Genomic DNA, 13808 nt, shown 5'->3' on the forward strand with positions numbered 1-13808 from the left:
CTTTGTCTCAAGATCACAAGGACACTAGCGACCCCTGGAAAGCGGCATCCCTTCGCTGGGCATCCAGCTCCGCTTTCTGCCTTCTAGTGTCTCCGTCTTTTTATTACTCTCCGCCATCTGTCCCCAAATGCTGAGGCGCGTCTGTGCACAGGTGCGGATTCTCCTCAGGCAGCGCAGAGCAGACAGCGGGCTGTAAATACTTCATGCTTTCCAGGGTCATTTTCTTTCAGCGTGTTAAGAATTCACGCCAACGTTTGATGACGGGTTATACAAATCAGTACCACATCACTCTTGCTGAAGGATGGGAAGGAAGAGCTCACGTACATTCGGAGCCGAGGTTTCAAAGTGCTGCGGCATCATTTATAATTGTTCGTCCTGGTAGACTCCCCTACATAGTAAGGAAGTTTGAAATTCCCCTCGCTGACTTTTTCTTTAAAAAAAATTTTTTTTGGGGGGGGGCAACAATCTTCAACTTACAGAAAAGTTGCGAGGAAGTATAATACAAGCAACTCTTTTTTTTTTTTTTTTTCTTGCATCATCTGAGAATAGGCTGCTGACAGGATGTCCCGGGACATCAAGTCCTTTAGTACATATTTCCTGGAAACAAGAACTTCCTCCTACTTTTATGGGTGGACTTATGTCCCCTCAAAATTCCTGAGTTGAAGTCCCGAGCCCCATGACCCCGGGATGGGACGGCATTTGGAGATGGGGTCTTGAAGGAAAGACGTAATTAAGTGACAATGAGGTCAAGTGTTGGGCCCCCCTCAGGTAAGACTGGTGTCCCTACAAGAAGAGGAGGTGAGGACGAGAGACCCACAAGGAAGACCACGTGAGGACACAGGGAGAAGGTGGCCACCCACAAGTCAAGGGGGAGAGGATCTATAAGAAACCAACCCTGAACACACTTTGATCTTCTAGCTCTAAGAACTATGGGAAATTTAATTTCTGTTGTTGAAGCCAGTCTGTGGCGCTTGTTACGGCGACCAGAGACACCTGTGTGTCTCACACAAAACAGTTCACAGCACAACGCAGCCTCCGGAATCGGAGGACTAACCCTGACTCGTTACTGCTATCATGTAATCCTCGGCCTCCCCATGCGTGTCCCGTCGTTCTGATGTTGCCTGTTACAGTCGGACATGTCAGGCTCACACGGTATGTTTGGTGTGTTATCTCATTAGTTTCCTTCGGGCCAGCGGAGTGTCTCAGGAATGTCTCCTTGGCTTTTATGACCTCGATCCTTTTGAACATCGCAGGCCAGTTATTTAGCAAAATGTCTTGAATTCGGGGGCGTCTAACATCATGTGTCTGCGGTGGGAACCTCCCAGAAAATCCCATTCATCGTGAAACTTTCAATTTCCTTATTTCCATCAGTAGGCATTCCGTTTTATTCAGTGGGTAGTGCTTTACTGCTGTTCACGGCGACGTGCAAATGGCCCCTGTGTTCTTCTGACGTGTCCCCATTGCTCCCTGGGCACTTCCTTGTGTTTCGGCAGGAGATGTTTCCGGCTGATCTCAGGTCTTGCTGCCTGGAATCAGCCATTTCCCCAGAGAACCCTGGTTCTCTCAGGGGGTCTTGGGCACCTGAGGGGCGGGTGAAAATGTACGTATGTGTACTGCTCTGTGACACCTCATGCCTGCGTCACACGCATTGATTAGGCTGTCTCTGCGGGACAAAGCTGAGTTTCTGTGGTCCTACGTGCCCGCTGTAGAGAAGGTGTGGCATCTACTTCCAAGGCATCTAGTCTTGGCCCATGTGAATGTTTTTCTGCGCAAAGGCAAGCAGACAGGAGAGGTCATTGCAGAGCCTGTTATGAGCTGCCCGTGTCCCAGGCTCTTGTCAGCTGGTTCTGCGTGTTCCCCTTCGGCCTTCACCCTTTTTGGTCCCACGTCACCTTCAGACTGATCGAGACTCAGAGAGGTTAAGTAGAATTATCCACGTCACTCGGCCAAATCAGTGGCAGAATAAGGACTTCATTCCTGGGTTTGTCTAGCTCAAAAGCTGAACCCTGTCCTAACTCCTTGATGAGAACCAATTTGATAATTTTCAAATCCTAGTTTAATATGATTCCGATTTTTACTGTACTGTCGGGGTTTCTCAGAAGGACTTGTTTTCCTAGAGCGTGGGAATGTAGGGTACCTGACCGTTGGTTCCTACAGGGTTTGCGCAGCTGTACTTGAAGGGAGGCCCCTCAGAGGAGCTCATGGGGGGGCGCGGCATGAGAGCAGAGCCTCCCGCAGGGGACGGGGACTCCCCTCCCCCACTGCTGGGGCACTCATGTCCTCTTACACGTGCAGACACCCCAGGGCAGGGCCGCCACAGCTGCAGTCACGAGGAGGAGCCAGGGCAGTGGGAGGAGGCGGCGATGGCGGAAAGTGAGGTTGTGTGGAAGGTGGGGTGGGAGACAAGGCGTCATAGCATCAGGAGCCCATTCTCCTTCGGTGATGATTCCAGACCACGGCTTCCACACATACAATAGTTGAACTCCATGGCAAGCCTTTAAAACAGGCATATAAATAGCTTTAATACTTTTCCAAATAGTTCTGCTCATTATAATTTCAAACAAGGTATTTGACTGGCACGGTAAAAACGCTTCTGAGCTAAGGATTTACATCTTTTTCCGCGTAGATTAGGTTGACCTGGATGACAGGAGCTAACAAATTAAACCCTTTACACACATCGTACAGCTCAACCTTCCTTCTCGTTCTGCAAAGATGCCCAGATCCGAAGGCTGGTCTCTTGTGACTTGTGACGTACTGTTGGTTTCTATGAATATGACCTCGAAATGTCATAACTTCCATAAAGAGCCGAAGGGTATCTCTAAAGTCCACCGCAGGTGGGTGGAAGAGTCACACGTGAGCTTTCCCTCTGGCAGTCACGCCAAGAGGCCTTCATGGGAACGTCGGTAAATGGCGGTAAGGGGAACAAGGACCTGAATTATTTAATTTTTATTTTAATATATTTTTAAAGATTTTATTTTTTAGAGAGCGAGGAAGGGAGAAAGAGGGAAACATCAATGTGTGCTTGCCTCTTGTGCGCCCCCAACTGGGGACCTGGCTCACAACCCAGGCCTGTGCCCTGACTGGGAATCGAACCAGCGACCCTTTGGTTCACAGGCCGGTGCTCAACCCACTGAGCCACAGCAGCCAGGGCTGAATTATTTTTTTGAACTCAAGAAATCCACCGCAGTGTTGACCTTGAGCAGGCAGTGACCGCAGGCCTCGTGGGCCATTGAATCCCCGTGGTTATTTCTAACCAGAACTACTAATGTCTGATCAGCCGTAGGGGAGCATCGTAACTGTGGAGTAACATCCGAGTTTGCTTGGCTTTCAGGGGGAAAGGGAGACAGCTCTGGGAAAGTTCAGGTTTTTTTGGAGTGCTTGGGTAGCTGTGGCCTGCTGTCTCCACTTGCTGGCACTTGGCTCTGAGTGGCTTTTCTGCAGCCTGGAGCAGAGAGACAGCTCAGGGTGGGGGGCACAGGACTTGGAGACCGTGTCTCACCCTCAGTTTCAGACTTCCTTTCGGGCACCCGGGAGCCCAGCCAAAGCTGTGTGCATGGTGACTGTCTTTGCTCCCACCAGGTCCAGTCCCATCGTTCACCTCTGCGGCAGGTTCAACACCCTTCAGAAATGGAGGCACCTTCTGTGAGTGGGTTTTAGTAAGTGACTGGGGATGGTGTGCGAATAGGTGGGAGCAGACCCCCGAGTGGCAGAGCTGAGGAGGGCGCAGGAGGTCACGTCTGAGTTCCAGAGAAATCGCCGCTGCAGTTCAGCCCTGGGCAGCATCCCAGTGCGGTGGCGGGTTCACGGCTGTGAGCTGTTGGATCCCCGCTTGGCTCCTGTCCCCAGTAAACGGACAGCCTCAGTGGAGACGAGGCCAACACATGCAGGGAACTCAGAGGAGGAGGTCACTAAAGCAGTGAGAGCCGACGGTGGGCATGCTCACGGCCAGCTGTGCTCAACCCGTCCTGTGGCATGGGGGGATCCATTAAAAGCTACAGATTCTTGGGCCCTGAGTGGATTTAATGGTGCCCCCCCAAAACAAAAACAAAAAACGAACAAACAAACAAACATGCCCATGTCCTAATACCTGCACCCGGTGGATGAATGCGACCTTATCTGGAGTCACTCGCAGATGTAATTAAATTAAGGATCTTGAGATGAGGCCATCCTGGATTATACAATGAGCCCTAAACCCAAGGACACCTGTTCTTGGAAGAAAGGGAAGGGGAGAGACGCAGAGAGGAGGGTCCTGGGGTTGTTTCAACCTCCTAGAGGCACTGGATCTGTGTTATTCTGTCTTAATAATGCAGGGCGGCCGTGGGACGGGCCAGCACTCCAGCCGCTGGGCACTCTGCGGCTTTTTAGAGGCCCTTCTGAGCCATGTGTTGTTTAGGTATCAGAGCTATAGACGTTTCTGAGGCCCGGATTTAACACAAGTTTTGAGACTCTGTTGTCTTCCAAATACTCTGAGAGCTGGAGGTAAAGAAATGAAAATGCTACCTCCTCTATCTACGGCCTCAAGGGCAGACAAGAGGTGCAGGGACAGCTGCCCGCCCCGCTGAAACACCTCCACCCCTCCTGTGACCCCTACGACAGCCTGCAGAGGCGGCATTGCTGTCCCCACCTCAGGGACGAGGAAGCTGAGCCGGGGAGAGAGCGAGCGAAAGACTGTGTTACTACTGGTCAAACACCCACGCCCGAGAAGCAGACAGGCCTGGGGTCACGTCCCTGGTTCGGGGGTCACACCGAGCGGGTGACTCTGAGCCGGTCACTGCCCAGTAGATGCTTTGGTTGCCTCCTGAGTGGGGGGCACTAAAAGGTACGCCCACTTCTAGTCCCCAGAACCAGTGGGCATTACGGGGCCGAGGATGCTGAGCTGCCAAGTTCATCCTGGGTTACCTGGCTCCGCCTTGACCGGGCACAGCTGCGGGCTCGTGTGCTGGCTCGAGCCCGGGCTGTGTCACACGCTGTGACTTCTCCCAGCATTTGCCGGCCCCGTGACGAGCCCACTGAGCAGGAGGGAACGCATTATTTCCTTAGAGTTCTCCCTCAGCCTGCCCCTACCTTCTGTTTTGTTGGCAGATTGTTTACATTTTGTCTGCAACACACGTGTCATATCTGTGATCGGGGAGGCGTGGGGGGAGGGGAACCGACATGGCGTCAGTCCGTTCCAGGCTCCGCGTGGGGGCGGACCCCGGAGGCGTTAAAAGGCGCTCGGAGACGGAATGCGTGAGAAACCCTGTTTCTGGCTCCCAAGGCGCAGGAAAGCCCCCCGGTCCCGTTAGTGACGCGGGAGCCCCTGGTCGGCCCCCGTGGCTGCGAGGACCCAGTGCGGTCATGCCCGGTAAGCGCTCGGCCCGCCAGCGTGTGGCCTGGGGCTGCGGGGGGCTCGGCGGTCTCTCCTCGTGCGCTGTAGACACGCTGCCGATAATGAGGGGCCATAAAAAGTGCGCGTGGCCCCAACTGTGGTGCAGTTCCATGGAGTTCCGTCGACGGCTGCGGAAAACGCCGCCGAGGGAGGAGAGCTCGTGCCCGAAGCGGCAGCTTCCCCACCCGGTGAGGACTGTGCACGCGGCCCAATGTCACGTGGTAAGAAAACTGCAAGCAGCTGAGTGTTCAGGAGAGAAACACACGCGCCCATCTTAACGGCCCGTCAGGGGAGCTCTTGGATGTCAGGGCGCAAAGGCGTGACATCGAGGACAGGGGTCGTTACTCTGTAGGGCCCTCGCGCCTGGCACGGGCTCTGACATCCAGCATGTCCTCAACGGCGGTTTGTGGAATGAGTGAACTCAACAGGTGACACACACGGATACCCCGTGAATACTTCATGTTAAGTATATCGAAGAGGAGTGTAGTAAACACGACCCCAAGTGGAAACCTGTGACCCAGTAGTCGGGCAGCCGCCCTGGGAGGAGACGGAGGGGAACGGTTTAGGGCGCGGGGTTCCCCCACGAGGGAAACCGTCCCCGGCACCGCGCGGGGCTGGAAGCCTGGTTGCTGGGGCGGCGGCCCCGACAAACCCTGCTCTTGCCCACAGTTCCCCGTCACGGAGACGGCTCCCACGCAGACTCACCTCCGACGAGGGGCGCACTGCCTGGGGCTGGGGAGTAAATGCTTTGGGGGAGAGTGGTCTCTAGTTCACACTGACCACACGAGGGGCTGCTGCAGTCTCAGAAAGGACCCTGAGGGCAGGGCAAGCCCACGGGCGGACGCCAGCATCGGAGCCGGGTGCCAGGGCCGGTTAAAGACGCTCCCTGTAAGGGCAGAGACTTTACCATGCGGTGCGTGCGGCAGAGGGAACTAAAACTATGACAACCACACGACGTTTTCCCGGGGTCACTCAGGGCCTGGGTGCACGGGTTTTTTTTGAAAACTTTTATGTGACTGTGAAAATAACTTTCTGATGAGCTCCGATCTCGGAGGGGCCTGGCCTGCCGCAACGGGAGGCGCCCGAAGGCAAGGTGGGGAGACACCCCGTGCTGAGCCTCAGCGGCAGTGCCGCAGCCGGGCCGTGGTGCCGGTGGCTCGGGCGGGTCCTGTGCAGAGCGGAGGCGAGCGAGCGGACGTCCCAGCCTGCGACCCGAGCGGACAGTCGACCGGCAGGGACAGGAACACAGGGTTGGGCACAAAGTCCAGTCAGAAGTGCCCGGCCACTTAAAATGTTACGGCAGGGAGACGGGGCGCCAGCAGTGATCTTTTCTGCATTTTGTGACTGTTTGGGATTTTTCATAATTAAAATTAAATATAAATAACATGTAAAAGAAGCTGTTAAACTGAAGCATGAACTGAGCGAGGCAGGGAGACGGACGGAACCCCGGAGGCTGGTTGCCTGGGGGTCCGGCTGTCCCAGCTGACCCGCCGTTCCAGGCCCCCAGCGGACGGCCCCTGAAGCAAGAGCACCACCGCCGCCGCAGACAAGGGCACCTTCAGACCTGTCCCAGCGCACAGCACGTGGTCACGCTCCTGTGAGTGAGGGCCCCTTCCCCACCTCAGATCAAGCAGGGTGTCCGTGGCCACGAAGGCCTTCCGACGCTTCGCGGGACCCCCATCCCCACAGCGCTCCTGGCCGTGACGCCGCAGTGCGGCTTCTGAAGCGCTGGGACACACCAGGGGACCTTCTGTGGCCCAGGCACTCGCCTGTCACCTCATCCAGCCACTCTAACGAGCCTCGTCTGCGAGGCTGGACGAGGAGAAGGTACCTGGCGGGAACCTGGCAGACCCACCGGCTTTCGAGTTCCCTTTCCCACTGTGTCCCATGCCCGTGACGCACAGAGGGGACACGGGAGACACACTGGGTTCCCACTCACACGGCGTGCACGGCCTTTCTGTGACCACCGACGAGTAAGTGTTATCACTTGGCCCCTGCGGTTCTCAAATGTCCGTCTCAGGTCAGACACCCAAGGGCACGGAAGGCAGCTGCTTCTGACACGCTAGTTTCAATTTTATTCCAGATTTCATGTGGCTATAAAGCATCAGAAAAGCACACCATACTGGGTTATTTTCCTGCTTACATGATGCAGACTTTCTAACGCAAACGCCTTACGAAGGGTGATGTTAGGGAGAGCAGACACACTGCCCGGCATCGCCTAAAGCACGCTATTTAATGACTCTTTTCTCTTCCAGAACATCTCTAGTCCCGCTGTCTCAGCGCCACACCGCGCAGGGCGGGAGCCGGCCCCCTCGCTGTCCTCCTCGGACCGACCCCAGGAGGGGCCGCGGGGGTCAGGGCGGGTGCGCCAGTCAGCCCCCGGCCGCAGACGCGCGTGTGCGGGCTCCTTCCGGGCTCAGGATCGGTTGTCCTCAACGACAATAGTCCTTCTAGGGTAGGCTTCAAGGTCTACAAAGATGTATCGGAACTCGTACCCACCGCCTTCTGGGTTCTGTAAAAAAGAGAGGTTATCCCAGGGCACCCTTCCCGCCCCGGTGGCCTGCAGCGCGCGCGCGGAGCGGGCGGCCCCGCCGCACGCACCTCCTTCGCTTCCACGTGCACCGTCCCCCGCTTCCCCGGCTCCGAGCCCTGGATGTAGAACTTCACGCGGATGTGGTGCAGCCCGTCTTTTGAATATTCAATAAAACTGCGGAGAAGGGAAAAGCACAGGGGCCTGAAGGCCTCGCCCCCACAACGGCCCGAGCGCCGGGGCGGGCCAGCGCGTACCTGACGTGGTGCCTGCGGCCACGCGCCGTCGCCTCGCCGTAGCCTTTCACGGGCTCACCGAGCACGCCGACGACCTGCGCGGGGACGAGAGCGCGCGGCTCAGCGTGCGTCCTAAGTTTCTTAGGAAGACGTTCCCCGACAAAGCAAGGGATTTTAGGGAAAAACCGGTAAGCCCAGGACCCTGTCAGACTGGCAACTCCACCAATGAAACACGTTACAACGCAAAGCCCAGCCCATGGCTAACCGGGGTGCCCCCGCGCGGAGCCTGGCCCAGGCGACCCCGTGGCGCGGGGCTCGCGGCGGGACAGCGCTGTGAGCCGGCGCTGTTCCCGCTGCTCACGGAGAACAGGCCAGCAGCCAGTGTTCTCGTGCTCAACCGCCCGGACGTCCTGGGTGACGCTTACCCAACGGGGTCCGATACTAGAAGCCATGAGACGAAGCGACTTTTTAAGTCATCGGACCCAGTGAAAACAAAAGCCCAAGTAAGCAAACCAGACCTGCGGGCGTGAATCAGTTACCCCTCATGGGACACCTCCCAACAAAACGAAAGTATAATTTTTATTGAATTTAAAATGCAAACATCTTGGAACTTAAAAAAAATTGATATCAAACCAATAAAATCTCATTTTGTGTTGGCACCTTCAGTATCACATTTTCGTGCATAAACGAGAAGGACAGGACGATGAGAGACTTAAGGGGTGTGGGGCTGGGACAGATGGGACAGCTGTTCTGACAACAGAACAGACTCGACACACCAGTGTCACAACACGAGGGTCTTCTCTTTTCCAACCAGGCAGTGCCTGGCAAAGAGCGGGAACTTCATAAATGCTGGCAAAACTAAGTGCTCAGTTACTATCTGGAGAGCTCTTATAGGTGGCAAACTGAGTTCTGACTTTGCTACCCGCCCACTAGGCGGATTCTGTGTTTTGTTTCATTCTAAAGGCTGAAGCTCTAGGAGAGGCCGAGCGTGCAGAGGACACGGCCAGTGTCCGTCTTTTTAGAGACGCCCGACACTGTCAGGCCACCGCTCACGCCGTTTCCTCTCGGAGCGTCAGCTTCCCCTCCTGCCCACGGGACGGAGCAGGGCCCGACAGGCGGTCTCCGCGGGGCTCAGTGAGCACGAAGCACCGCGGGGACAAGCGCCGCCCCTGGGTCGGCCGTGCGCGCAGTAAGGATTACTACTGCGACAGGGGTCACGGGCCAGGTTTCTTAAGAAGGACCAGACACAGCACACAAGCCTTACAGAAAGGGACGACGTATGACCCGAGACCCAGAGCCGTGCGCGGTTTAAGCCGCTGGTCCGGGCTAAGCACTCAGGATCTGTGGGGACTAGAACAACGACTGCTCTTGTGCAGTCAGGACGAGACACGCCACGCGGGTCTCTGGGTGCTCTTGGGCACTTCAAGTACAGGAGAGCGAGCCAGTGCCATTATGTATCGTTCCGTGAACTTCACTAGCGCAGAACCGGCGTGTGGATTCTGCCCACTCCTCTTCGACTCCCGGCACCTTCTCCCTGTTATTAGAGTTTGTGTGACTCTATCTTGAGGACTCACCTCGGGATGTGATCTGCATTTTTCTAAGGCTTTCCCGTATATCTTACTAGGACTGGATGAAGAAAAGAGTTCCTTGAAAATCACGTAAAACAAGCCACCTGCAAGTCACAGAGAAAGGAGGTCAAGTGAGGCACGGGCGGGACAGACAGCAGGGGAGACGGACATTCGGGGCGTCTTATACTTGCTGTTTTCCACCTGTAACGGTGACTCCGATAAGCACCACTATGAAGTAGGTGAAATCTCTTCCCGCTTCTTTAACTGTAAAGAGAAAAGAGCACGGAGTCACACGCGTGCTGGACACACGCAAGAACCTCCCGTACTTCTGGTGAGGCGGGTTTGTGCTCCGAAGCAGCTGTTCCCAAATATGCCTGAGACTCAGAACCAAACCAAAAGCACAGCCCACCCGAATCACATTGGAGAGGGGCGGCAGAGAGACCTAGGGTACAGGGGTGACGGTCTCCATCACATTCCCACATCATTCACCAGTCTTCCTCTTATAAAACCCACGGGTCCCGGAGGGTGACGGCCGGCTGCTGCAAACTCACCCAAGCAGTGGCCTCGACACAGAGGGTGACTCGGGGGGCGCACTAGCAGAGCCTCACGAAGTCGGCCACCAATGGGGAGAAGGCACTGATCCCCCCTCCACTGAGGAGGAGCAACGGTGCTAGTTTGCAGTAACAGAGAACAGATCATAGCAGTGTCTGCGCACGGTCTGGCCCTGTCCTAATATCGTTCTAAGTGGGCTGCACATTCCAGATCCGGGACGTCCAATACAGTAGCAACACGCCACCCATGGCCCTTTAAGTTTAATTCAAAAACTAACCTACGTTAGCTTAAAGTGAAACAAACACTCAGTTCCTCCGGACGGGCACCATTCCAGTGCTCAGCAGGCACCGGTGGCTAGTGGCTGCCATGCTGGGGCAGCGCGCAGGCAGCACGCTTCCGGCACTGCAGTTTTCTCTGGACAGCGCGGCTCTGGGTGTTCTGCAGCACGGGCCACCACGTCACAGCCGACAGCTACCGGCGGCACGTGTGTTGCGAGGCTTGCTAAGACACGTGCGCTCCGAGTGTGCGGACAAGCCCAGCAGAGACGCAGGGCTGCCTGACCACGCGGGCAGAGCTTCCGGGAGTACACTGCGGGGCGTGCGGGACGCCCCCTCGCCAGCAGGAGGCAGACCACCGCATCCTCTCCGCCCTTGCACAAGGCGGGCCGGGCCTCTCTGTACCCACGCGGGGGAGTGCTGCTCCCAGGGCCCCACAGGCTCCGCAGCAGGCCTGCCCGCCGTGTGACTGTGCTGCTGCCGCAGCCATGGGGCTGGCACGTGCTGACCCCTCTGCGCCTCTGACCTCTGTGCACGGGCTGTTCCTTCACGCTGAACTCTTCATCACGCTATTTTGAATGACAAACTACATTTTTGACATATTCAGCCAATTGCAAAAACAACTGGTAGGATTCAACTAAATTACTTGTTATAAAATACATGCACAGAAATGACAGAAACCAAATGATCAAAGTCATCTGTGTGTGGTATGATCACGGGTATCTGCACTGCTTTCTTTGCTTCCTTTTTACTTATTTCTTCACGTTATTTGTGAAATGAAAACATAAAAAAAAATGCTTCTTTACGTCATTTGTGAAAACTTTGCTGACGTTCCCTGACAAAATGACAGTTCGCATGTCCCATCTTATACATTCTTATTACTGCACAGGTCGTGGGGACGGGGAGTGGGATGGTGGACACCCTGAGCCTGCAGGGTGTCAGGTCTAACTCAGTAACTGGGCACAGCAGCCGCCTCTCAGGAAACGTGGCTATTGAGCTGAACTACATGAGTTAATCACTATGGATTATGACTTAATCATTTCTCTTCTCTATTTTCTCCAGCCAATGACCCTTGATCACACTCTCCCTAGTCCTCCTTCTCTGTGGCACAGCTAATCTTTCTGCACGGTTTTGTTTCCCTCTCTGTATCTATCTCCTTTTCAATTACGCGGTAGCCTCTGTGTTTCAGGACTTCTCTGGCACGCCCGTCAGCACCTGTCCAAGTGCTGAGCACAGACCGCACTGCAGCTCAGGAACGCTGTGAGCGTCTGTCCTACAGAGCACGGGCCTGGGAACCCGAACGCGGAACCTCGGGAACCTGGCATTCAGTTTTCAGCTGTGTGAAGTCGGGGAGGTGCGCCCCGCCTTACAGCACTAACGTCTGAAGGGCTGCATGGGAGAGCCAGATGGATGGATTGACGCCGGGCAACCCACCTGTCTAAGGGCCTAAACGATGGTTACGTTTACACCGCTCTCTCCACGCCCAAACTAATGAAGCGGAGAAGATCTTCTAGACGTAATTCAACCAAGTTACACCGACATCGACTTTCAGATCTGAGTTCAAATCTACGAAGAAGATCGCAGGCCCGTCCTCTCGGGTGCTCAGCCGCCCGGTCACTGGGGTGACCTGACGCGACATCCCCAGCACGGAACTCGCACAGAAGCGCGCGGGCCCCTCCGGCCACGCTCGCGGAGAGGCCGGTCCTCACTGCAGAGCCCCTTTTACCTTTCTGTGCCGTCGACACGGCGGGCTCCCCCCTCTGGCCGTGCACGGACACCTGCTTGCCGACATCCTCCTTCGCTCTCCGGGGGCCCTGTCCCTGCGTCCAGACGGCCCTCCGGGCGACCCCCAGCAGACGGCCGGGCCGCACCGGCTTCCGCTCGTGCGGTGCCCATCTCCAGCTGCGCTCGGTGCTCAGGCAGGCTTTGCTCAGCACGGAGCGAGGCGGAAGCAGGCGCGTCCCCGATGACCCGTGCAGCTTCTCCGCGTACTGCACGGCTCGCAGCAGCGCACCCATCCTGCTCCCGGAAACCCGCTGCACGCAGGGAGGGGCCCGCCTCGGCCAGCAGAGCCTCACCGGCTGCCCCACGCCCGGCCGGCCGGGTGCTCCAGCGCACACATTCACGCCCGGAAGGCTGCGCGGCCTGCTCGACCCAAACGCCAGCCCCGGCAGCGTTGTTGAGACGAAGAGCCTCCCGAGGGGAGCTGCTGTCCACCTCTCCTCTTCGGTCCTCTTTTTAGTTCAATCAAAGGGCTCTGGTTACCTTCTAAAGTTGACATTCACACTCTCCCCGCCATGCCTTTGCAAAGCACCCTGGGAAACCCTCAGGAACCCTGGGAGTAGTAGTTTGAGGACTGCTGAGTTCCTGCAGCGGGGAAGAGTCGAGGACTACATCTCCCAGAGGGCAAGGCGGCCAGACCGCCACGGCCTTCTCGCTGTCTCCCAGACGACCCTGCGCCGCCTGTTACGCATGCGCTGCGCGTAGTGGGTTTCGGCAGGGTTCGCGTTGTCGGGTCGTAGTTCTAGAACTCCCAGAAGCCAAAGTAGCAACTGCGAACTGCGTATCCTAGTGACACTTTATAGGGGACTGTGTGACCGGGAAATCCTCGGGTCTGATGGTGGCTCTGTCCTCCCTTGCGGGGAAATGATGTGGCCTTTGAATTTCAGTTTCTTCCTAAAAAATAAAGGGACAGGCAGTAGCGCGAAGTACCCCAGAGTCAGCACGCGGGCAGGAACGAGGGCGGCAGACTCGCTCCGCGGCGTTCCAAACTCGAAGCGCTCGGAAGTCTCTAGAACCGCTCGCGGAGGGGGCGGAGAGGCGCTTCTGCGCACGCGTGTCGCGGAGCGCGCCGGCGTCGGGTGGGCGCGGGGTGGGGGCGGTTCTCTTCGCCTCCCCCGGCTCGCACCGCCCACGCGTCCCGGCCGGGTGTCCATGGCGACCGGACGCGGCCGGCTTCTGCAGCAGCAATGGCTCGGCCTCCAGGCGCTGCACCAGCCCCTCGGGGGCGGCGACGAGGCCCCCGGGAGCGGCGGGTTCAGGTGACGGTGCCCCTCGCCCCCCGCCCCGCCGCCCCGTCCCCTTCCTGCCCACTGGGTCGTCTCTGGCGCGTTGCCGGCGGCCCCTGTCAGTGTGGGAAAGGTTTGGAAGGACGGCGGGAGGAAGTGTCTTCAACGTGGACGCGTGGGCCACCCCAAGTCAGGCTACAAGTAGAGCAGCCCCCCGGAAACCTTCCCTTTACGTTAGGTCAGTTAATGGGCACTGTGGGGGTGCGAACGT

The 13808-nt window shown here is 56.9% G+C and overlaps 1 protein-coding gene across 1 annotated transcript; it reads right to left on the bottom strand.

Moving 5' to 3' along the window:
- Positions 1-7420: 7420 nt before the first annotated feature.
- Positions 7421-12751, bottom strand: TIMM21 (translocase of inner mitochondrial membrane 21). The gene is made up of 6 exons (XM_090285390.1): positions 12256-12751; positions 9904-9966; positions 9709-9806; positions 8156-8229; positions 7970-8075; positions 7421-7880 (listed from the first exon to the last, which is right to left on the bottom strand). The coding sequence occupies exons 1-6, from the start codon at positions 12545-12547 to the stop codon at positions 7785-7787; spliced, it is 729 nt and encodes a 242-aa protein (XP_090141516.1). The 5' UTR covers positions 12548-12751; the 3' UTR covers positions 7421-7784.
- Positions 12752-13808: the final 1057 nt, after the last annotated feature.

Source organism: Furipterus horrens, unplaced genomic scaffold (genome assembly GCF_987537825.1).
Source record: "Furipterus horrens unplaced genomic scaffold, mFurHor1.1.pri manual_scaffold_8, whole genome shotgun sequence".
Classification (NCBI taxonomy): Eukaryota; Metazoa; Chordata; class Mammalia; order Chiroptera; family Furipteridae; genus Furipterus; species Furipterus horrens.

Bases quoted from the DNA above. Each gene is read 5' to 3' on its own strand.
- TIMM21 (XM_090285390.1), bottom strand. From the start codon at position 12,547: ATGGGTGCGCTGCTGCGAGCCGTGCAGTACGCGGAGAAGCTGCACGGG. The intron at 8,230-9,708 runs GTGAGTCCTCAA...GTCCCCGCGCAG, and splicing joins AATGCAGATCACATCCCGAG to GTCGTCGGCGTGCTCGGTGA. The intron at 7,881-7,969 runs GTGCGTGCGGCG...TCTTTTTTACAG, and splicing joins TGCACGTGGAAGCGAAGGAG to AACCCAGAAGGCGGTGGGTA.